The sequence below is a fragment of the Dromiciops gliroides genome, chromosome 1, assembly GCF_019393635.1.
Source record: "Dromiciops gliroides isolate mDroGli1 chromosome 1, mDroGli1.pri, whole genome shotgun sequence".
Lineage (NCBI taxonomy): Eukaryota > Metazoa > Chordata > Mammalia > Microbiotheria > Microbiotheriidae > Dromiciops > Dromiciops gliroides.
In genome coordinates, this window is record NC_057861.1 from 90,293,871 (window position 1) to 90,319,522 (window position 25,652).

Genomic DNA, 25,652 nt, shown 5'->3' on the forward strand with positions numbered 1-25,652 from the left:
CGGTCCCAAGATTCCTTTGGTGGCCAGATTTCATCCTCTCTCTGCAGAGCAGCAGGATAAAATGACATCTTCTCTCAGAGAGCTATTGAATTTCACCCCAGAAACTTGTTCATGGGACAGAAATATAAGGATGAGTGACAGGATGATACATGAATAATTTAAAGGAATGAATAATTAGATAAATAGATGAATAAATTAAATGGACAAGTTAATGAACAAATGAATGAGTGCATGAATGAAGGTATGAATGAATGTGTAGATGAAAGAATGAGCTAAAGAATGAGTGAGTGAATAACTGGGCAAATGAAGGAAGGCTGAATGATGCATAAATGAATAAATGGAGTAAGTAAAGGAGAGAAAAGATGAATAAGTGAATAAATGAGTGAACAACGGATGCTTGAATAAACAAATGAATGATGAACTGGATGAATAATTCCCTAGTGAATAGATGTGAGAATGAGTGAGTAAATGAATGAGGTAAGGAATCAAGTGATTAGATGGGTGGACAGATAAAGGAATAAGTGAATGAAGACGTGAATGAATGAGTATCTGACGATGAGGATGAATAGCCCTAGTTTCACTTTTTAAGCCTTAGAAGAGATATGGAACTATGAGTTTCAACAAAATGTACATGTTTACTTCAGAGAAAGAAAAACTGATTCTTTAACTCACAAATGAATCAACCCACCCAGCATGGAAGCTCATTGTCTTTTTTCTTTTCTCTAATTTTCCCCCAAGATAGCATTTTCTTTCTGTTTAAAAGCTTCTTTTTCCCCTCTAAATTTAATTTCTTTTGGTCAGATCAATGAATTTCACTTCACACCAATTGTTTTCAATTACCTCCAGCTGATTCCTATAATAGCTGGGGGGAGGGGGATAATTTGCTGCTCTAGGAGTTTTCATTCTGATCCAATTTTAGAAACACTGTATCCATAAAAGGAAAATGAAGAGTTGAAAATAGAAAACAATATTATCACACCCAGCCAAGTTAACATAATAGCACAACAGCTTTGTTGTGCATTGATGAGAGAATGGTAACTGATATTTTGAGAGCAGCCAAAGCCATACCCAATCTTTCAGTTAAGGCAAAAACCTCTTTCCTTAAAATCTATTTTACCTGATCTTTTTTTCAAATTATCTTGAAACAGGTTGTCTTTCTCTCCTTTTATCTCCTACTTTGGGCACAAATGCTAGTGATTGGTGATTTGTTGGGGGAAGGAGGGGGAAGGTGAGATCTCAATGCTGTGGATGAGAAAACCCTTGGCTTCTGTTAGAAAGGTGGTATCTTGTGCCTGGTGCTATAAATCGGCTCTTCTGCATATGTTTTGCCCTTTACTCTTTTTTAAATTTTTTTTTTAGTGAGGCAATTGGGGTTAAGTGAATTGCCCAGGGTCACACAGCTAGTAAGTATTAAGTGTCTGAGGCTGGATTTGAACTCAGGTACTCCTGACTCCAGGGTCAGTGCTCTATTCACTGCATCACCTCGCTGCGCCTGCCCTTTTCCTCTTACAGAGAGAGAGAGACAGACAGACAGAGACACAGAGAGACAGAGACAGAGAGGGAGAGAGACAGAGACAAAGACAGACAGAGAGAAGCAATATAGACCATCATCCTTTGCCCTGCCAGGCTAACTTTGAAATATAATGTTTAGATTTAAGTGCTACATTTTGGAAAGTTGTCACATATGCAGAAGAGGGCACCCAGGATGGTGAGTTTGGAAAATACATTTTACTTTTAGATAAAGGCTCCAGGGAGAGTTAGTCTGAAGAGAAAAAGATTTAAATGTGGCATGACTGAAGTTCAAGGTTTTCAAGGCAAGATTAGAATTGTTCCTCGTGACCTTAAGTATTACTAATAACAAAAGGCGGTTGTTGTAATAAAGCAGTTTACACTCTATGAAAGGAAGAAAAGACACAACTATGACCGCAACGGTAAAAACAACAAAACTTCCTAAGAATTACAGTTCTCCTAAAAGGAAGAAAAACTAAAGAGGTAAACATTTATCTAAATGGTTGGCCTTCATGTGAAGTCTGTTTTATTACTTGTGGGAGTTATATTAGTAGACATTTTATTTAAACAAGACTTGAATTAAATGTTCTTTGAACAGTCTTTCAACTCTAATATTCTGTGATTTTTTGTTTCCTTTCTTACTGACCAGTAGTTTTTTCTTACTTTGGTTCTTTGTATAGGCCTTCACTATAAATTGTGCATGTAGTTCTCCATCAATGTATAGGAACACCTGATATGCCTGCCCTAAAAGATGTAATTTTTTTCCCTTCCATCTTTCCCACCTTCCCCCCTTCCTTCCTTCCCACCCTCCCTCAATCCTTCCTCCATTCCTTCCTTCCTTTCTTCCTTCTCTCCTTCACTCTTTCTTTTTTTTCCTTCCTCCCTTCAAAGAACCATAGCATAGGTTACTGTTTAACGTGTAGAAATATTAGCTAATATTAGTTTGATGTTTTTAGGTTTACAGTACACTTATATGTCTAATTGAACCTCACAACAATCTATGAGGAAGATGCAATTATTATGTTCATTTTACAGATTAGGAAACTGAGGCAGGCAAACAGAGATGAAATGACTCTCTCACAACTAGTAGGCATCTGATACAGGAGTTAAATTCTACTTTTCTTATTCCAATTCCTAACTTCCATACCAGTTAATGCTCTAACTTCTATAGCATTAAAAGAAGTAGGAAAATGTGGAGGCTGAAGTGTATAGTTAAATCATTATAAGTCCTATACCATAAATTTTAGAAGACTATCTTTACATTAAACACACACACACACAGAAATAGAGAGAGAGAGAGAGAGAGAGAGAGAGAGAGAGAGAGAGAGAGAGAGAGAGAGGGAGAGGGAGCACAAAAAAACAAAACAACAAATGATCCAGGCCCCAAAGATGTCTGAGAGCCACACAGCTCAGTCCCAGGCTCAAGGCAAGAGATGGACTGCATTCCCTGAGAGTATACTATGGGAGGAGCACAATGGGGAAGAGATACTTCTCCCATTATTGTGATTGTTTCTACCAATACCACCTCTACAATGGGAAGAAGCATCTGAATGGAGTACAGCATCTGAAAGACAAGAGGTTTGGTATTGACATGCTGTAGCCATTCTGGTGGAGAAACAGAACAAAAAGTCCTGCAGGGACTTTGTGGAGACAGATCGGTGTGACTTTGACTCCAACTGTTGATTCTGGCACTTGACCTTGGGGAACCTGGAACAGCTGGCTGCCCAGGCACATGAGGAGAGATGGTCCAGGGAGCAGAACATCATGGAATTAAAAGAGACTGAGATTGAAGACTAGTTAGAGAAGCTGGCCAAGTGATAGAGCTCTTCCCAGAGCAGCAGCACTATGTCAACCTGTAGTCTTTTAGTAACCGCCAAGGTGGCCGCCCATCCAGTACCTGTCTCCAACCCTTCAGATCCTGCCAGTAGCTCATGGTCCAGTGGGGCTGAGAAGAAGGCTCACCTATATCCCTGACACAGAAGCTCTTCTAGACATCTGATGGAGATGGCGGTAGGGGATCCACCCTATTTCCTAGACTGCAATAAAAGGGATATATACCTGGGAAGGAGATGTGAGGAAAAGAAGAGGGCAAAAAAGTGTTCTTTTTCTTAATTCTAGAAATAACTTCTTTCTAGAAAAAAAAACACCTAAAATTATGCTACAAACCACTATAATCAGTAAAATATTATCTAAGGAAAAAAATTGAATTATAACATTTACAGTATTACAACTTTTTTTTAAGCATTCCAAAAAGAATTAGTGGGATTTTGATACGGAGAAACAGAGATTTGACCCTGGATCCAGAAGGGCCTGAGTTTAAATCCTATCTCAGTACATACTGGGTAAGTATGGGCAAGTTATACCAATTATGCAAATTATGCAAGTTAATCTTTCAGTCTTCCTTTGCAATTCTTTAAGAAGGTAAGTTGCTGAGAAGTATCCAGTCTGCTCTAGTAGATGACTTACGTGTTTCAGGTTTTTTTTTTTTTTAGTTCCCTACACCAATAAAATCACAGTTCTCTCTCCCTCCACCATACAAAAGACAAGTAGCAATCATCTTCTTAGAAGGCTAAAATATATTTCACTATGAGGTCAGTAAATTTTGAGGAAAGAAGTGTGGGAATTTACATAGTTGTATTTGGTCATGAAGTTGAAGTGAGAGTAATAAACATTTTTAAAGATACAGAACATTGTTTTAAGGAAATACAACTCATACTGAAATGAAATTTATCCTTCCACAATTAAAAAAAAAGTATAAATCCACTCTTCTTGTTGACTTAATTTATAACTGTTGGAAGGAAGGAACTGATTTATAAATAGATGACAAAAATGAAAAATTGTCTTTTGACAACATCAGGAAAGTTGGAAAGAAATATCACCAAAGTCTCTGGAAGCCTTCTAATGAGAGAATCAAATGTTTCCCATCCTCAAGACAGAAAACTAAAGAGGGGTCCAGTTGTCAAATCAAAAAGACATGAATTTAATTCGCTGGTTAATCTATACCATGGTGGGGAAATGGTGGGGAGGGGAGGGCTAAGAAACCTCATTCTCAATGTTCCTTTTTCCTGTTTCTCAGGATCTTGAGAAGGTCATTGATAATGTAAGGAAACATATTAGTAGACACTCTTCCACAGTTTTATTGTCTTATCTTTTTCTAGGGCAGCTGATGCGATGGTGTTTTCTTTTGGGTGACAAGCTGTTGAGATCACTATATCTGTGTGTCCTTGTATCTTCTGCACAATCTCTTCTGTATCAATATTCCAAATGTAAACCAGATTGTCCTCTGACCCTGACACAATTAGTTCTGGGTTAGTCTCAGGAAAGTTAGCAAAAATACAGTACTTTTCATTCTTATGGCCAGTATATGTCTTCAGGCACTTTCCTTTTCCATAGTCCCACAGTTTAAGTGTATTGTCCAGAGTTGCAGCAAGAATGTACTCTCCATTTGGAGTGAATCTCACAAAAGAAACTGGAGGGTTCTTATCAGAATTAATTGTTCTAATATATTTACATGCTTCTATATCCCATATTCGGCAGAGACCATCATAACTGCTCGACACCAACAAAGATCCATTCCAGTTAGGATGAACAGCTGTTACTGGATCTGAATGAGCAGTGAAACACTTGAGGCATCTTCCGGTTTTCACATCCCATATCCTCACACTTTGATCGAAAGAGCCCGAGTAGACGAGATTGGATTGGGGACTGAAGTTACAGCAAAAGACATAATTACTGTGTCCCTTTAGGGTTTTTCTGCATTTCCCTGTAAAACAGTGCCATATTTTAAGAGTTTTGTCATCTGAAGCAGACACAAGAAGTTGGGAATCTGATGACCAAGCAATGTCTGATATTCCCAGTTTGTGACCAATTAGTTTTTTCAGGTATTTCCCATCATATGCTCCCCAAATTTTAATTTGTTTGTCAGCAGAAGAACTTGCTAACCATTCTCCATTGGGACTATATTTGACTGCAGATACTGCTTTAGTGTGCCCTTCTAGAGTGAATTGTAGCTGATAGTTGGGTTTTTCAAGCTCAAACCGTTTGTTCTCATTGGTAGCAAGTGCTGTACTGACTCTTGTCTCCACTTTCTTCTCTCCTGTTGCCATAGTTCTGAAAATTACCTCTACTCATCCAGGACAATGGCTAAAGCCTCTGCTGCTCATAAAGAAGGCAGCATCCCCTGGAGAGAAACCATGATCAAGCATTGAAGGGGACCGTGGTGGCCACAGCCTCTCATCCTCCTTTTTGCCTTGACTTCCTACTGCTTTCACTGCATAATCATTACCCATTGCTGCCTTCCAGGCCCCATTGTGACAGCATCAAAAGGTATTCAGGGGGCTGGGCTGTGATCAGAATCTTACCAGACCAGAGAAGCCAGAATGGCAAGATCAACAGATCATCAGGTACACTCTGCTGTGTTGAATCACTGGGTTGCCATGGGATGTGCCCAGGACTTGGAAGCAGGGAGCTTGACTCCTCATCCTGATTCCTTCTCACCTTTGTAACCTTGGGCAAGTTGTCATACTTCTTGGGAACTTAATTTCCTCATCTATAACAGTAGAGAACTGAATGATCTCTGAGATTTGTGCCAGCCTTAAATTGTATGAGGTGTGTGGATCCAGAGATAATAGAGGAATCTAGAAATGGGTTCTTGCCAGTTATGTGGCTATGAGCAAGGAACTTTGGACTGAGTGCTAGTTTTGTCATTGAGAAGATGAGAACATGCCCTATGTACCACAGCATTGTTTGGAGGAAAGGGGTAAGTAAATGTCAAAGTACTAAACAAATGTTAGTTTTTATTATTGTTATTGATCTTCAAGAGCTAGCAACAGTAGGGATACTGATAAAATCCCTGGATAAAAGGGAGCCGGGAAAACTAGATTCTTGTGGCTCTGCTACTCACTGTTACCTTGAGAATTTCTCTGGCACTGAATTCCCCCCATTGACAAATGAGGATATGGATTTATATGGTTTCTAGGGCCTTTTCCAGCTCTGACATTCTAGGCTTCTAACTTTCCCACCAATAAACTATAAGCCTTTTGGATAATTCACTCATTTAATCTAGAACCTCAAATAGGCCCCTACACTTTGAATATCTCTGGCAAAAAGTTTGGCAAATGATACAAGATGGCAGTGTCATTTATTCCAACAAGGCTTTCTCTTGGTAAAAAAACAAGAAAAACCCAAAAAACAAAAAACAAAACTAAACGAACAAAAACAGGCTATGGAGAATTTTGCAGGTTGGCAGTATGGATTAGGGGTCACTGACACAAATGAACTGAAGGTAGAGGGATGCCAGAGCCAGCTCCTGCAGATTACCAAGAATTAAATGTTAAATGTTCAGAGAGATCCTTTGCACCACAGAAAGCAGCTAAAGCTGCAGAGCAGGGCTTGATTTATTGTTTTGTTGGTTGTCTGGACTTTAAAAAGTGATAGAGATAATGATAATAAAATAGATTGAATGGAAAAATGAAATGCTTATATGTGTCTATATATATACTGTATCTTTATGTATATATGTATAAGTATATACATGCAAATAGGTATATATTTGGGTATATATGTGCAAACATATACATGTACATGTACCCATATGTTTATATGATATATGAATATCTGTATTATATATCTGTATATATATATATATAGGCACATACATATCCATAGATGTATTTGTATGTGTACATGTAGGCATCTAGGTGCTATATGGCACAGAGAATAGAGTGATATTCCTGGAGTCAGGAAGACTCATCTTTCTGAGTTCAAATCTGGTTGCAGATATTTAATAGCTGTGTGATCTTGGACAAATTACTTAACCCTGTTTACCTCAGTTTCCTCATCTGTAAAATAATCTGAAAAAGGATGGCAAATCACTCTTGTATCTTTGCCAATAAAACTCCAAATAGGGACATGACTGAAACACAATTGAACAACAATAACATGTGTTTGTAGATAGAAAGATAGATGATAGATAGATAGATAGATAGATAGATAGATAGATAGATAGATAGATAGATAGATAGATAGATGTAGATACTCATGTACAGTTACATGTACATATAGATAGTATACATGTTCACATAATGGATATGTTGATGGACTTTAGGAGGATGAGGGTAATGTTGGAAGTAAAGAAGCATGGTATGTAAATGATGAGAAAAAGACTTTGAAGCCTGTTTCCCATCAAGATAAAGTGGAAAGCTCATATCTAAGATCAGAAGGTTGTCCTCAAGGAAGAGTCCAGGGGCAGATAAGGAAAATGAAACTAGGAGAGGCCAAGGTCTTTAAGGTTCCATTGATCCACAGTTAATGTGTATCTGAGGGCAAGACTGGAAACATGACTTCCTTACTACACATTTAACATTCTATACACTGTATAATGTTTTCTCTTTGTCCACCAATAAGACAACTACTGTAAGTGCTATCATGATCTCTGTTGTCATGGAAGCAGATTTGGGTTTGCCTTTGGAAAGCTGGGTGAAAATCCTAGGTTTTCTATTTATTTCCAATTAAGCATGATAGCTGTCTATAAAATGAAGTGGTAGGACATCCCCATTTCTATCGTACTTTACATTAGGTATCATACCAGAGATTATGAAATATTCATCATCCTCATTGCAGATAATCATCTACTCCTTGGTTATTCATGTACAAGCAAATCAATTTGATATATTACAAACTGTAAGTATAGCATCATAGGTGCATTATGAAGGGAGAAAAGGAAAAAATTGGGAAACATATAAACACACTATATGGGAAATCTTGCTGGCAGGCTGTTTTTATATTCATGACAAGTGTTTCCATTTTAATATGTTTGCTTACATGGAATGCAGATTTTAATTTAATGACAGGCTGCTTAATTATGCCTTCATTTGTATAAATTGTAATGTTGCTGCTGAATAAATGAAATAAAAAACCCTTTAATTTCCGTCCCAATATTTAATTTAAATCAATGATAAACAGCAATGGTTTCTTTGAAACAATGTTAATTAATATTCAGGAGACTGAATGGAGTTTTGAAAGGCTAGTGTGAATCACATATAGTTTTCATAATTGAATAGCACAAACACAACAACAAAAGGATTGATATGACATCAAGGTGGGAGAGATACCATCTCATTCCTCCAGATGTTTTTCTTCAAAGAGGAAATGTGGAATTTGGTGATGCCATTTACAGCTATAACAAAAGAACATTGTCTAGCCATCTATAGCCCCATCATTAGCTTCTCTTGATATTTTAAGGCTAGTTATTGTTTATACTTACTTAATATTTATTTTATTTTTGTTTTTGTTTTTTTTTAGTGAGGCAATTGGGGTTAAGTGACTTGCCCAGGGTCACACAGCTAGTAAGTGTTAAGTGTCTGAGGCCAGATTTGAACTCAGGTCCTCCTGACTCCAGGGCCGGTGCTCTATCCACTGTGCCATCTATCTGCCCCTTAATATTTATTTTTAAAGCCCTTACATCACAGTGACCCTTGGAGTTATCCAGGACAAATATTAGCCTATCCATTTGACAGATGAAGAATCTGAATCTCAGAGAAGTCAAATTAATGTCCTGAGATCATAATAAATGCCAGAATCAAGTCTATTGCTTAAGTATTTACATGAAAGAAATGAAAATATTGTACCCCAAATGCTGTAAGAGCTTACTGTGTTATCACAGAATTTCTACATATCAGGGGCTGGTACTGCCCCATTGTGCCCCTAGAGAAGAATAAGAGGATCAGGGTAAACATAAATGACATATTCTCTGCCCCTGGGGTCCAAGTGAAACAATGGAAAACAACTCAGGAACCTGAACATGAGAACCTTCTGAACAGCAGTGTTCCCATCTCAGTGAACTCAGTCATCATCTTATAAAGTGAAAATGTTGTCAGTATATAAATAAAACCTGAAAACTATTTCTGAAGATGCTATAGTCATGAAGACCTAGAAAAGAAAGAAAATGTCAACAGAATACTCAGCACTGTTCAATAATTCCATATAAGAGAACTTTATCATAGAAAATTATATTAAAGAAGAATCATCTTTTGCTTTGCCTCTGTACCCCAAGGACCATAGGATTTTCGCATCCAGCTTATAGCCAAAAACTTTCATACATGTTTTTGTAGAATGTGAGCCTTCAGAACAGGGATTGTAATTTCTTTTTCTTTAAATTATTTTTTTGTGGGGCAATGGGGGTTAAGTGACTTGATCAGGGTCACACAGCCAGTAAGTGTCAAGTGTCTGAGGCCGGATTTGAACTCAGGTCCTCCTGAATCCAAGGTCTGTGCTTTATCCACTGTTCCACCTAGCTGCCCCCAGGTATTGTCATTTCTATTTGTAACCCCAGTGTTTATTGAAGAGCTTTGCACATAGTAGGTACTCAATAAATGCTCCATCTACTCTTCTAGTTTTTCCAAGGAATATTTACTTTGTAGAAATAGGGAAAACAAATTTATATGCATTTTCCCCAACATATAAGGACAAAGTTTAAAATCCATCTCTGGGGGGCATAGACTGGAAACTCAATATAGTTTCTAACTGGGAATATCACTCCCACCAACTTAATGTCTAGACTTCTGTTCAATTAATCCTTGTATCCTGAATATCCCTCCTTGCTGTTCTGGTCACTAATACTACATGACTACAAAATTCAGAATCTAGAAACACAAGACAATAGAGTCTAATCCTTTCAGCTAAATAAGAAATGAACAAATAGAGAAGCCAACCACCAAGATCCTTTCAGAGGTCTACATAGACTGAGAGAGAACAAGGCCTCAAATTGAACTGTGAGCAAAAAAGAAAAAGTCACTTGAGACTCCCATAGATCATTTGGACAAAGGGGGCTATTGCTTCTCCTAATCACATATTTAAGATACTGGAAGTATTTATGGAAAGTGTACATATACTGCACAATTTTGCCAGTTTTATGATTCACTAGGACTCTCTTGGAAGTAGATTTCCCAGTATATTTCCATTGGGAGAGACACCATAGCACTCTGTGCATGTTATTGTCCCCTACATTATGTTCCCCTCCTCTCGGGAAAATTTCAGCAAGATACTTACTGAGTTAGGGGCAGCTAGGTGGCGAAGTGGATAGAACACCAGCCCTGGAGTCAGGAGGACCCAAGTTCAAATCCAGCCTCAGACACTTAACACTTACTAGCTGTGTGACCCTGGAAAAGTCACTTAAGCCCAATTGCCTCACAAAAAAAAAGTTAAAAAAAAAAAAAGATACTCACTGAGTCACATCCACCTTAGATCATTCCCTATTCCTAGGTTACAATACATACTTTAAGGGAGTAAAGATATTTGTAGTCTGTGGTCCTTCAAATAAATATTACATTCAATATAACAAACAACATTTCAATGGGACATGACTGCTGACTTTGTAGAGATCGCAGTCTTTTTTTTTTTTTTTGTGAGGCAATTGGGGTTAAGTGACTTGCTCAGGGTCACACAGCTAGTAAGTGTTAAGTGTCTGAGGCGAGATTTGAACTCAGGTCCTCCTGAATCCAGGGCCAGTGCTTTATCCACTGTGCCACTTAGCTGCCCCCGAGATCACAGTCTTAAGAAACTGAGATCACTAATTATAATAATAGCTTACATTTATATACCTTTTTAAGGTTTACAAAGTGCTTTACAAATATTCATTTATTTATCTTTATAATAAGGGAGTAGGTACTATAATTAACTCCAATTTTAGAGATGAGGAGACTGAAACAAACAGATATTAAATGACTTGCCTGAGTCCACACAGTTACTTATTTATTGCATAAGGCTGGATTTGAACTCAGGTTTTCTTGACTCTAGCTCTCAATTCATGGTGCCACTTTCTGATACAAAATGATATATACAAAATGAATAGTAGCGCAAAACAAAGTTTTATGATAACTTTATCCACTGGGAATATTGGGAAAGGATTCATATAGGTGAAGTGTTTGGGGCTTTCAATAACAGGTAAGAATTTAACAAAGATAGAGGGGGGTGGGAATTCCAGACATAAGGAACATAGGATCAGAGTCAGGAAAGCAGAGCATTTTTGCCAACTTTAGAACACATAGACTTTTGTGGGAGATCCATACTGTATTCCTCTGCCAATATTATTTATAAAAGATGTTTTTACCTAGTTTTTTTTCCTATCAATAGTCTTTTTGTTTGTTTGTTTTTTGGTTTGCTTTTTTATTTTTATTTTATTTATTTATTCACTCATTCATTCATTTGCTTATTTGTCTATTTATTTATTTATTTGCTTATTTATTTATTTGCTTATTTATTTATTTGTTTGTTTGTTTGTTTGTTTGTTTTTGCAGGGGAATGAGAATTAAGTGGCTTGCCCAGGTTCACACAGCTAGTAAGTGTAAAGTGTCTGAAGCAGGATTTGAACTCAGGTCTTCCTGAATCCAAGGCTGGTGCTTTATCCACTGAGCCACCTAGCTGCCCCCTCAATAGTCTTTTTTTTTTTTTGGGCAGGCAATGGGGTCAAGTGACTTGCCCAGGGTCACACAGCTAGTAAGTGTCAAGTGTCTGAGGCTGGATTTGAACTCAGGTACTACTGAATCCAGGGCCGGTGCTTTAACCACTGCACCATCTAGCTGCCCCCTCAATAGTCTTTTAATGAGACTGCAACACATTAAGTCTATTAAAAGGCAGTCCTTGGGCTACCAGGGAATGTTTCTTTTTTTTTTTTTTAAACCAATGGTGAATGTATCATTTTGGTAGGCTAAGCACCACTACTTAAAAAACAAAACAAACCAAAGATAAAAATTGTCTAAAACCATTAAAATGGCTGTTATGCTGAAGGTAGTTATTTCATGGGGACTAGAAAGTCAATGAATGACTAAGGCAATTCTTTGCCTAGTTGAAAAATACATATTTATCAAAAATGACATATATTAAAAATGTAATTGTTCATGTTGACTTTGTATGATATGTGATTGTTACTGACTGGAAGATAGTAATGGATTATGGATTTGTCCTAGCTCTGTGCCCAATGGAGCCTCTCACAAAGCCACTAGGAGATAGAAGAAAAAAGTTGTTTTCCTTTTCTTACTGGGAAGAAAAAGGGGGAAAAAAGAGTCCTCTGCTCTCTTGAACAGGAAACAGACACAGATTAGGTCCAAGGAGTCTTGGCTCTCCTTATTACCAGGGAGAGAAAAACAGAGAACAAAGCAACATTTTCTCCTATGCCTATTAAGAATAAAAAGGAGCCTTTTCTATCCAGGGCTCCATCTAGAGCAGAACCCTTTGTCACCACTGCCGAGATGTTGATGCCCAAGAAGAACCGAATTGCTATCTACAAACTCCTTTTTAAGGAGGGAGTAATGGTAGCCAAGAAAGATGTCCACATGCCAAAGCATCCTGAGCTGGCAGACAAGAATGTGCCCAATCTCCATGTGATGAAGGCTATGCAGTCTCTAAAGTCTCGTGGCTACGTTAAGGAGCGGTTTGCATGGAGGCATTTCTACTGGTATCTCACCAATGAGGGCATTCAGTATCTCTGGGATTACCTTCACCTGCCCCCTGAGATTGTGCCTGCCACACTCCGAAGAAGTCGTCCTGAGACAGGAAGGCCAAGGCCTAAAGGCCTGGAGGGTGAGCGACCTGCCCGGCTTAGTCGTGGTGAAGCTGACAGAGACACATACAGACGAAGTGCTGCTCCCCCTGGTGCTGACAAGAAGGCTGAGGCTGGTGCTGGGTCAGCAACAGAATTCCAGTTTAGAGGTGGATTTGGTTATGGATGTGGTCAACCTCCTCAATAAAAAGTGTAGAGATGTTTCATATTGAATAAAATTTGGGAAAAAAAAAAAAGAATAAAAAGGATAGGGGCAGCTAGGTGGCGCAGTGGGTAGAGCACCAGCCCTGGATTCAGGAGGATCTGAGTTCAAATCTGGCCTCAGATACTTAACACTAGCTGTGTGACTCTGCGCAAGTCACTTAACCCCAATTGCCTCACAAAAAAAAAAAAAAAGAATAAAAAGGATAGGGGCAGCTATGTGGTACAGTGGATAAAGCACCAGCCCTGGATTCAGGAGGGCCTGAGTTCAGATCCAGCCTCAGACAATTGACACTTACTAGCTGTGTGACCCTGGGCAAGTCACTTTAACCCTCATTGCCCTGCCAAAAAAAAAAAAAAAAAAACTTATCTAAGATGAAATCTGAGATCATTTATGTCTTTAAGCCCTGACCACAATTGCCTATTTGGTCGCATCTCATGTTCCCTTCTTGTCTTGTTCTCTCTTGTTAGATGTGTCTTAGCCCAGAAAACTTTGAGCATTAAAGTTTGAACAGCCGCCTTCATTCTCAGCCTCCTTTGAGCAGATCAGCACTGGGCAAAGAAAGGTTATGAAGGACAAGTTAAATAGCTGCTAGAATCAATGGTTACAAACTGAGGAAAAGTGAGGGGAGCATAATAAAAATATGCACATATATTATCCTCCTCCTGGGAGGCTGGCTTGGGAAAGCTGATCCCCAGAGTCCAAACCAGGCTTTAAGGCACCATTGGGTTAGAAAGAATTGTCTGTTTGGTTTCTGCTTTGCTCGCTAACTGGCTGTCAATCAGGCTTCTATGCTATTGTGATATGAAGTGTGAGCTGATTGAATGAGCTCTGGACTCATTGCCAAGTCCTCTCCCTGCTCTGGGCCTTTACAGCTGCTGAGGCAGAGCTGAGGGCAAGACTTGACATTGGACCAGAGAACTGTTCAGCCTCAGCTCCTTCACAACAGTGAGATTTGTTCCACACTAATCAACCTCATTGTGGAGGCCTCTGCCAGAAGGCAGTGCCAGTTCTATCTTTGCTGTGGAGGGGGTCTGGGGAAGGCTTGACTGAGTTGTTAGTTCTCAATATACAGGAGGTGTTTGGGGAGAGAGCGACTTCCCTGAAAGCTCTGTTAGTCATGAGAATTCTGAAGGAAGTGTGGCTTACCAGTATGTATAGCAATAGATATCACATGGCAAACTTCCTCTCCCTCCACTATGACTAAGGGGGGCAATAATGGCATTGCACCAGGATGCCATTGTTTAGAGGCATTGATACAACTTACTCTCCAAAAGCATAGGAACAACTGAACTTAGCAGCTAGTGGGTGAGCAAGAATGATTAGTAAAATAGGAAGCTACCAAATGGCATAGGTTTCATTCTTACTACTCCCCTTTTCCCCAAGCTGCTTCATTACATGTTTTCCAGCACCCTCCTCTATCCCATGGTGGTACATTCAACCACAGGATCATGCTCTGCCTTCCCCGTTATTTATATTTGTTTTCAAAAAGTGATTGCTACTCACCATCAATAATTGTCTTTGTTTTGCTTTTCCTTTTTTTGCGGGGCAGTGAGGGTTAAGTGACTTACCCAGGGTCAAACAGCTAGTAAGTGTCAAGTGTCTGAGGCCACATTTGAACATAGGTCCTCCTGAATCCAGGGCCATTGCTTTATCAAACACTGTGCCACTTAGCTGCCCCAATAATTCTTGACTGGGTATATTGTGTGAAAAAATGTTAGGTATGGCTCTGGGTAGAAAGATAATTAGAGTCTAACACCTTCTTCCTTTTGGAGATGAGATCCATAGCATGAGTGCTATTATTTCCACTTTTGTTGTTTATCTGACTCTACTTAACACCATGGCGTTTGTCCATCAGCTTTTCTTGGTAAAGATATTGGAGAAGTTTGCCATTTCCTTCTCCAGTGCGTCCACATTTTATAGATGTAGAATTGAGGCAAATAGGGGTTAAGTGACTTGCCCAGGGTCACCCAACTAGTAAGAGTCTGAGGTCAGATTTGAACTCGGGCCTTACTGACCTAAAGCCCAGTGCTCTATCCATTGTTCCACCTAGGTGCCCCATCTTCATTATACTCATGAGGAAATGGAGACACAAAGAGGTAGAGTAGTTCTTTTCACCCATGGTTCTAGGACTACTAAATATGTGATAGAGTTGTAATTTAAAGGAATATCTGAGGAGGTTGACAATGGGGAGTTACATTAGACACTAATGTGGATGAACAAGGCACTCATTCACCAAATATTGTTACTGATAGCTTATATATATATATATATATATATATATATATATACACATACACACACATATATATAAGATCTTTTATGTATATATGCATATATGTGTGTATATACACACATATATATATATATATATATACATATATATATATATATATATATATATATATATATATATATATATATATATATATATCCTGAAGTTCCCTAGGTATCATTCTCCCCAATCCTAGAGAATTATTCATTAGATAACAAAGAATATTTAAAAAAAAAGGCATCAAACTTAACCAATACAACAAAGAATTCTGTTCCTCTGCAAAAATATTTTTTAAAAAATAGGAAAATGACTTCTCATATCTCTTCTTGGTCCCACATTTGGTCATTATAATTTTTCAACATTCAGTTATATTTGTTTTGTTCACAAAATGATAAAATATGAATGTTAAGAAGGACCACATTTGCCTTATAAGTCAATAGATACTTAAAGATAATCACAGTAGGGGCAACTAGGTGGCGCAGTGGATAGAGCACCGGCCCTGGAGTCAAGGAGTACCTGAGTTCAAATCCAGCCTCAGATACTTAGCACACACTTACTAGCTGTGTGACCCTGGGCAAGTCACTTAACCCCAATTACCTCACTAAAAAAAAAAAAAAGATAATCACAGTTATCCCATACCAGACACTTCGTTGTCCAGTCTATCCTAAAAGAGAACCAAAGAGGGAGAACACTTTCCCTCCTGAAGAGGCACATTCTGCTTTTGGACGACTCTTTTAGAAAGTGTGTGTGTGTGTGTGTGTGTGTTTATGCGTGCTCACACATGAGCATGCACATGCATGTGTATGGTTTTTTGTTTGTTTATTTTTAAATGATGTCTAGCATAAAGTCTGTCAAGTACCAAAGAAAATATATCTATTCCCTCTTTCACATAAAACAAGTCTTCAAATATTTGAAGACATGGGACAGCTAGGTGGCACAGTGGATAGAGAGCCCTGGTCCTGTAGTCAAGAGGACCTGAGTTCAAATCTGGCCTCAGACACTTGACACTTACTAGCTGTGTAACCCTGGGCAAGTCACTTAACCCCAATTGCCTCACCAAAAAAAAAATTACAAAAAACAAATATTTGAAGACAGCCCTCAAGTCTTTTCTTTTTTTATTTTTCAGGCTGCACATGCTTAATTTCTTCAACTAGGAACACATAATATAGACTCAGAACACATAACACAGATGCAAATCCCTTCAGCAACCTTGTTGCCTTCATCTGGACCCTCTCCAGATCATCAATATATAGTATGGTACCCACATGAGGTCGTTCAAGGGTAGAGCACAGTGAGATAATAATTTTTCTATTCCAGAAAGTTGTGTGCCTAATGAAACACTGTTATTGTTATTCAGTCATGTCCAACTCTTCATGACCCATTTGGAGTTTTCTTGACAAAGATACTAAAAGGGTTTGCCCTTTCCTTCTCCAAGTCATTTTAGAGATGAGAAAACTGAGACAAACAGGGTTAAATGACTTGCCCAGGATCACATAGCTAGTAAGAGTCTGATGTCAGATTTGAACTCAGATCTTCTTGAATTCAGATCCAGCACTCTTATCTCCTGAGTCATCTCTCTGCCCCATTACAAGTAGAGTGTACTTTTAATACAATAAAAATTTCCTTTACATTTATTCTCATTAAATTTTATTTGACCCAAATGATCTAGCCTGCAAAAGGCTTTTTGAATTTTTATTCTATCATAACAGTCTGTTAGCTATCTTTCCTTGATTTGTATCATTTTTAGATTTGATAAATTTACTGTCTATTTCTTTTTTGCAAATAATTGATAACAATGTTAAGTGGCATAGGATGATGCATAGATCTTTGGGCTATGTCACTAAAAACATCATGTCAATTTGATAATAAACTGGTAATGAATGAGTAGTCTTTGGACCCTCTTACTTAACAAATTTCCAAAATATTTATTTTTTATTATCTAGCCCATATCTTTCCATCTTTTCCGAAATATTAATATTAAAGCCTTTTATGTTTTACAACTTGCTAATATGTGTGTATATGTGTGTATACAATCTATGACTATATCTATATCTATATCCATATTCATATCTATATCATCTATATCTACATATAACCCGATTTACTGGTTAATAACATTGTCAAAAATGAAAATAGGTGAAGTAGGATTTATTTTTCAATTGATACAACCATCTTGAATTTTGGGATTTAAGGTTCTCTTTCTAAACATTCGCTAACTATCCTTTTAATATATTCCAGAATTTTACCTCGAATTAAAGTCAAGTTCACTGGACTACTGTTTACAATCTCCATTCTCTTTACTTAAAAAATATGGACTTTGGGGCAGCTAGGTGGCACAGTGGATAGAGCACCAGCCCTGGATTCAGGAGGACCCGAGTTTAAATCTGGTCTCAGACACTTAACAATTACTGGCTGTGTGACCCTAGGCAAGTCACTTAACCCCAATTGCCTCACCAAAATAACAAAAAAATGGCCTTTCTTATATTCTTCAGCAGTTCTATAGTAGTCCTCCCAAGTGGCTTAGTAGCCAGGTCTTTCAATTCTTTCTTTCTCAGAGAATATAAATTCCTTCTGGGACAGGTGACTTGAATCCAAACTAGATTGCTAATTTCTCTCTTAATATTACCATAATTCTCTGGGGTATCAACTCCCTATTAGCTCTTAATTTTGTTTCCTCATATCATAGAAAGACACTTGACAGGCTCCTTGGGATATTCTCAGGAAAAAAAAATGAGGGCTAGTTTATTTTGATGACTTTATGCCCAATTCAATAGCAGGACACACAATGTAGTTATTAATGGTTCAATGTCAATGTTGAAGGAAGTCTATCTGAGCAGTCAAGGAATTTGTGTACACAGTGAATCATGAGAAATGTTGTCAAGAGCTTGGCTGTAATTTATGTAAACTATATGGATATCATAGAGAGGTAGTAGTGATTATTTGAAAAAATGCTAGAGTTAAAAACAAAAGCAAAGGACAAATTATCATTTGAATTGGTTGAAACAAAGGATATTCATTTACAGGTAGAATTTTAACTGGATAGCTTCTGAGGTCTTTGTGTCTCTGAGATTTTATGATTCTCTTATTTTATTATGAGATTATTGCTCCTCTAGTCAAGGTGTAGACTTCTCCCATGTATGTAAAACTACTAGATTCCTGGCAACTATGATATTGTCTCTAAGTCTTTCCTCATATTTAAGTCCCATCATAAAGATCACTTATTTTGGAGACAGAAAACACTCCTTCTAGTTCCCACTCTGAAAATAACTTGGTATATGACTGGCCCATTTGACCATTTTCCCTTCCTTTGTTTTTTTTTTTTGTTCTTGTTGTTGTTGTTGTCGTTTCCCAATAGTTTTTATTACTATTGATTAAGGTTGAGAATACCTGTCATTCAGTAAGAACTAAGGACAGTGTCCTAGTCCTACCGAGTATATCACTAGTATAATTCTGCTTGTTGAAAGAGCCCTGATGTCATGGATGCTGGATGAAAGAGGTATTACTCATATTTATTCCTCCCTCTTTTTTTGTTTTTGTTTTTGTTTGTTTTACCCCTTGGTCTTGCAATGTGTTCACCTAGAAATACCAAAGAACTGAGGACCCATGCTGACCTCATGTATAAATGAAATAGGTACAGAGCACTGTATGTAGTCTGGGCAGTTTCCTCCTCAAAATACTCTCATCCTCCAACCATCAGTGATGATTAGAAGTCCATCATGACATCTTTGGTTTATTTTTTTTTAGTTAAGGCATCATGTCTTATAAAAACAAAGAGCATATCTAGATCAAGAACTGAATGATGAGGGTAACTGAAAGGATGTTAAGTAGGGACAACCATGTGGAAAAACTAAAGATATTTTGCCTAAAGTAATTTGGAGAAAAAGAACAAGACTTTTTCTATTTTTCTATTTTTTCAGTAGGAGTTACAGTAGTATTTAAAGGAAGTGATGTTTAGGTTCAGCATTAGCAAGAATTTCCTAATAACTGAACTTCTTAAAAATGGAATGGATTGTTTAAAGGTATAGTGAGTTTCCTGTTACCAAAAGACTGAATAGAAACTAGACAAATGACTTTCAGCAGTTCTTTAGGGTGAAGGGGGGTGGCAGAGAATCCCAAATCTAATTCAGCCAATTCTCTCTTTCCCACTCAGTTCTGGCACAAGGTCTTGCAGGTGCATACATATAAGATGCATAGGTTTTTCCTTCTCATGGCCCACTAAAAGAAAGGGGAAAAAAACAACATTAGTCTTTTTGTGGAAGCAATCACCATAAATTAGCCTTTGAGATAATTCTCGAGATAGCTAAATGTCAACAGTAGGTCTATTCTAATTTTGCCCCTTTAATTATCCCTTTAACTTCCCCTTATTTTGATAGCTCTCACCCCATCCTACTCCACCTCTTCCTCAATCAGAATCAAAACTACATTTTCAAAAGTCATCTGCTATTTGCTATTATCATCATCATTAATTTTGATATTAATTCCTATAGTGTTATCAGTCACAGAGAATTTGACATACACCATTCCATAGATCCTCATTATAGCCTTGTGAGAAAGATAACAATACTTTTAATCTCATTTTACAGTTAAGTAGATTGAGTCATAGAGGTAGCCTAATTTACTTATAATCTTATCCCATACCACTCCTCTTCAAACATTCTACATTTCCTTTAAACCTGGATTACTCTCCATTTTCTTTTTTTGATCTTTCCTTTCTAGAATCTACACTCTCTCCCTACATGTAACACAATTTTTTCAATTCAATTCAATTGAATTCAACAAACTTTATTAATTGCCTACTTGTGCTAGACATTGTCAAATTGTCCTAGCACTGGATACACACACACACACACACACACACACACACACACACACACACACACACACACACAATTTCAAAAAATACACAGAAAATGGGTCCCTATTCTCAAGGAGCTTATTTTCTATTTATTTTCTCTTTTTTCTTTTCTTTTCTTTTTTTCTGCATGGAGTAGGTGAGGTTGGAGAGGGAGGGAAGGATCATAACTTGTATAGTTAAATATACTTCAATGAGTGTGTATTATGTTGATGTGTGCATTAAAATTATAGTCTGAGGGTCAGCTAGGTCCTGCAGTGTATAGAGCATTGGCCCTGGAGTCAGGAGGACCAAAGTTCAAATCTCTTCAAATAAGGTCAGACCTGGCCTCAGACACTTACTATGCGGTGACCTCAGGTAAGTCACTTAATCCAAATAAGACATACATAAATACATCTATACATACATACATGCATGCATAATTGTATATGTATGTATACACACACAGATATAGATAGATATAGATAGATATATAGTCTACACCTGTGATTTCATTGGAATAGGGGACTCTAGATCTGGAAACTACCCATATCTATATCTATATCTATATCTATATCTATATCTATAATCTATATCTATATCTATATCTATATCTATATCTATATCTATATCTATATCTATATCTATATCTATATCTATATCTATATCTATATCAACAAAACTATATAACTATAGTTACATAATAATTGTGTACTTTATAATCTTAGTGAGTTACTTCTGGCACTAAAGTTTAAGTGACTTGATTATGGTCATACAATCATATATCAAAAGACTAATTTGAACTCAAGGACAATTCTTTATGCACTGAAGCATCTTGGCTTTCTACAGTGTGTTTCTTGTGACAAGCTGTCCCCAAGAAACATTGTAAAAGTTCTCATCAAAGAGATATTTGACAATAAATTACACAAAAAAACCCCATAATCCAATAGATTATGTCAATATGTGGTTTTTCTAAATAAATATGGATTGTCAGGGATTCTTATGTACAGTTTAGTGGCCCTCATTTCTATTTGAATTTGTTAGTGAGATTTTCCCCACCCCTTAAATATATGAGATTTAATTATGATAGAAATCAGTATTATAGACTACAAATGATTTACTCAAAATCAAGTGTTCTATAGTCTCTTAAGTTAATAATACTATAGCACAGAGCATAGATATTATGTAATTATTCTTTATGTACTCTAATATATTCCTTAGTGGCTTAAGCCAATGAAGTAATTTGTTTTCAGGTATCAGTGAATTGTAAACTTGCTCTTGGTCTGGAATAACTAAATCCCTTTTACTATGTTCATTGTTGTACATTGTGGTTAACCAAGGCCCTAAAGATAATATTTTCTAAACTGAAGAAACCAATCAGCATTAGAGATCATGACCAACCACAACACCTTGTCATATACATGAACACTTACTCCATAAACTGATGTCCTAGATGGTCAACTAATCAGCTGAAAGGACATGACCTTTGTACGTAGAGTTGATGTTTTCTCTGTCCATTAACAGCTGTAGGAACATCTGTAGGAGTCCCAGCAACATCTAATGAATTCATAAATTGTACCATTTGACTTTGTTATGTAGATGCAATGGGAGGAGTTATGGCTTGAAATAGTAAGGTCTATAAGCATTTAAGCCTCATGGGGTATAAAAGTCTGAGACTGGTACTGCTCCGGTCTCTGCCAGAGACCTGCTTTACTGTGAGATAGGCTCTCTCAACAAACCTATTTTCTTTTTTTTTTATTTAAAATTTAAAATTTATTTTTATTTATTTATTTTTTGCAGGGCAATGAGGGTTAAGTGACTTGCCCAGGGTCACACAGGTAGCTAGTAAGTATCTGAGGCCAGATTTGAATTCAGGTACTCCTGAATCTAAGGCCAGTGCTTTATCTACTGCGCCACCAAGCTGCCCCCAACAAACCTATTTTCTATGGCTTGGAGACTTCACTCTTTCTATTTCTTCATCAGAAATCACAAGTCCGACAACCACTGATTAAGAAAATAGAAACCAACAGTATGATGTTTGCAAGAAATATCCCAGAAACTTAAAGACTCAGGGATTTAGAAAGCAGAAATGGAGTAGAATCTTGTATACTTACTTCCAGTGAATCCCCCCCAAAAGAATGACAATCCTGATCTTAGGTAAGGTAGCAGTAAAACATGATAAAAAGAGATAAGCAAGGAAACTGAATTATGTTAAAGTTATCACAGATATAAAAAATATTGAAGCACTAAAAAAAGAGAGATTTGATCTGATAAGTAGTTTTGTTGGTCTCAGCAAGAGCAAAGAATAATGAATGATCAGATGACAAGTTTCTTTTTTATGCATATGATATTGAGATCATTTGTAGTCCCTAAACTTATTGAAAGAATACCTTGTGCAGGATTTATGGATCATAGATTGATATGGCATAGATGAATTGTGGAAGAGATCACAGTTTCACTGAAGTGTTGAAGCAAAATAAAATATTTGTATTGTCTCCATCATCTATGGCAGAGCTGTGAACACTGAGGTCTGTACACAATAGGTCCATAAAAAAGATTAGAAGAAAAGTGGTCAAGCTACAAACTGAACCCAGGACTTCATAAGGACTTCATAATCCTAGAATCTCAAAGGGAGGAGGGGCATATTTCAGAGGCCATTTAGATGTTTAAAGGGGAGTGACTGCACTCTTAGCCTTTCTCTTCCTAACCATGAATTCAGTCTGTTTTCTGAGAGAAGAGAAAGCAGGTTGCTCTAATTTCTACCTTAGTCTTCATACAACCATGAGCACATGACATCCAACACATAATTTGCTTATTTAAGCCTGGGGATGTATTTGAGCCATTTCATTGCTGTTGGTTCTTTCCTCTTCTTAGGGGGAAAAGTATCTGACCTGAGATGGACATATCCAGACTTTAAAACATAGTTCTCATTTCAAGAGGTCAAAAGTCCTGTGTCCTATCAGGTTGGAACTGAATGGAGGCAGATGAAGACTGTCCAGCTTTTACCCTAACATTCTTGAAGAGGGAAGATGGCCACAAGGAGGCAAACCTAAGCCTGGGTGTTTTACCAGCAAACATATACTAGGAATAGTTTGGGTATTGTAAGTCAAATGTTAAAGCCTAATTAGTAGTTCTGAAAGATGGTTTGTGTTCTAATGAGGTTTAAGCAGCCTCTCAACTGAATGTAACAATAGTTATAAATTTAGTTACTGAATCTTGTTTTTAATCATTCTGGTAATGCAGACTCAATATTTTGGGTTAAAATTTCATCTGCATAAGAATAAAATAACTGTCCAATATCTGATTTATATTTAATGACTTCTTACTTACCCTTTTGGGAGAAATCCTACACATCAGCCATGACCTACGTTATAATTAACATTGTCCCTAGTGTACTTAGGTTGCATTTTAATGAGTCAAAGCAGTGAGAAGTGGGATCCTCACCTACTTATTTAAGGCCAAAAAATACCCAAGGCTGAACATGCTAAAATGTCTACCTATAAATAAACATGCTAAAATGTCTACCTATGTCAAAAATGTCTACCTATAAATAGATAAGACTGTGGGGGTGATATCTGAGCCACTGTGAACCCATTAGTCATTTTCCAAGATTAAACATATATTACCAGGGACAGCTAGATGGCACAGTGGATAGAACACCAGCCCTGGATTCAGGAGTACCAGAGTTCAAATCTGGCCTCAGACACTTAACACTTACTAGCTGTGTGACCCCGGGCAAGTCACTTAACCCCAATTGCCTCACAGGAAAAAAAAACAAAACAAAACAAAAACAAAAACATATTACCTGTTCAGCATGTCTATGACATGGTGAAAATATGTGTTTGGAAATCTCCAATGATAAAATTCCATTGCTATCATAATTAGGAAAATTTTATTGCTAAGATGATCTTTATTCTGAGCAAGTGTTATCTTTGGCAACACATCGGGCTTTTGTGGCTGACTTGCAACGTTCTTTCCCTGGTGGTCTCAGAATGTGGCAAAAATGAAAGTACATTTATTTAAATTCCCAATGAACATGAAAAGTGTATAAAAAGAATAAAATATCCAAATAAGGAATCTTTACGTTGAAGGGGAAAAAATTTTTTCAACTCTCAAAATGCCAAGTTGTACTACAGAAACTTGATTCAGGTAGGAATAGTGTTTATGTGTCTATGGATAACATCACCCACCCAACTGAATGATTTTTAACAAATAAGTTACTTGTATCCCTTTTTACCTTAGCTGTTCTGAATTTGTTCCTGCAAATATATTTTTTTAGATTGTATATAAAGAAAATTCTACATTTTGTCTTCTGTGTTCCTCTCTATAATTGGTTTTGTCAAAAACTATTCCCCAAACTTAAGATCTTATTAGTAATTTCTTGCTTGTTTCTCTAATTTGTTTATATGATGATGGCATAGTGTGACAAACACTGGGCCTAGAGCAAGGAAGACCTTTGTTCAGATCTGGCCTCAGAAACATATTAGCTATAGGACCCTGGGCAAGTCACTCAAATATCGTTTGCTGTAATTTCCTTAACTGTAACATGAGCACAATAATAGTACCTACATAGCAGGGTTGTTGTGAGGACCAAATTTATAAAAATCCCTTAGCCCATTTGCTAAAACATAGTAGGCACTTCAGAAATGCTTATTTCCTTCTCTTCTCTTTCCTTATTATTTGACCTTTATAGCAGTTCTGTTTATGGTATCAAAAATAAAACAAAACTAAGAGGGTACCCATCAATTGATGAATGGCTGAACACATGGTAGATGAATGAAATGGAGCACTATTGTGCTTTATGAAATGAGCAAAAAGACTTTCAAATCCACATGGAAAGATGTCTATGAACTGATACAGAGTTAAGTGAGCAGAAGCAGGGGAACAATTTGTGATATAGTATCAACATTATAAGAATGAACAATTTTGAAAGACTTAAGAACTTCAATGAGCTAAAATCATTCCAGAGAACAGATAGAGCATAATGCTGCCCACAACATGACAGAGGTAATTGACCAATATGAGAGTATGCTTTGCTTGACTGCACTTATGTGATACAAGGATCTTTCTTTGTCTTTCTCTCTCTCTTTGTTTCTCTTTGTCTCTATTTTCTCTCTTCCTTTCTCTCTCTCTCCCTCTCTTTCTCTCTCTCTCTCTTTCTTCCTTCCTTCCTTCCTTCCTTCCTTCCTTCCTTCCTTCCTTCCTTCCTTCCTTCCTTCCTTCCTTCCTTCCTTCCTTCCTTCCTTCCTTCCTTCCTTCCTTCCTTCCTTCCTTCCTT

The 25,652-nt window shown here is 37.3% G+C and overlaps 2 protein-coding genes across 2 annotated transcripts; one reads left to right on the forward strand and one right to left on the reverse strand.

The window, feature by feature from the left end:
• Positions 1-4,622: 4,622 nt before the first annotated feature.
• LOC122736582 (WD repeat-containing protein 5-like) lies at positions 4,623-5,615 on the reverse strand. The gene has a single exon (XM_043978910.1). The coding sequence runs from the start codon at positions 5,613-5,615 to the stop codon at positions 4,623-4,625; it is 993 nt and encodes a 330-aa protein (XP_043834845.1).
• A 7,140-nt stretch (positions 5,616-12,755) lies between these two features.
• LOC122736877 (40S ribosomal protein S10-like) lies at positions 12,756-13,253 on the forward strand. The gene has a single exon (XM_043979285.1). It carries the CDS (start codon positions 12,756-12,758, stop codon positions 13,251-13,253), a length of 498 nt encoding a protein of 165 aa, XP_043835220.1.
• The last annotated feature ends 12,399 nt before the right edge of the window (positions 13,254-25,652 follow it).

What these genes read in the sequence shown, in the direction of transcription:
- LOC122736582 (XM_043978910.1), bottom strand. Translation starts at nt 5,615, where the DNA reads ATGGCAACAGGAGAGAAGAAAGTGGAGACAAGAGTCAGTACAGCACTT.
- LOC122736877 (XM_043979285.1), top strand. Translation starts at nt 12,756, where the DNA reads ATGTTGATGCCCAAGAAGAACCGAATTGCTATCTACAAACTCCTTTTT.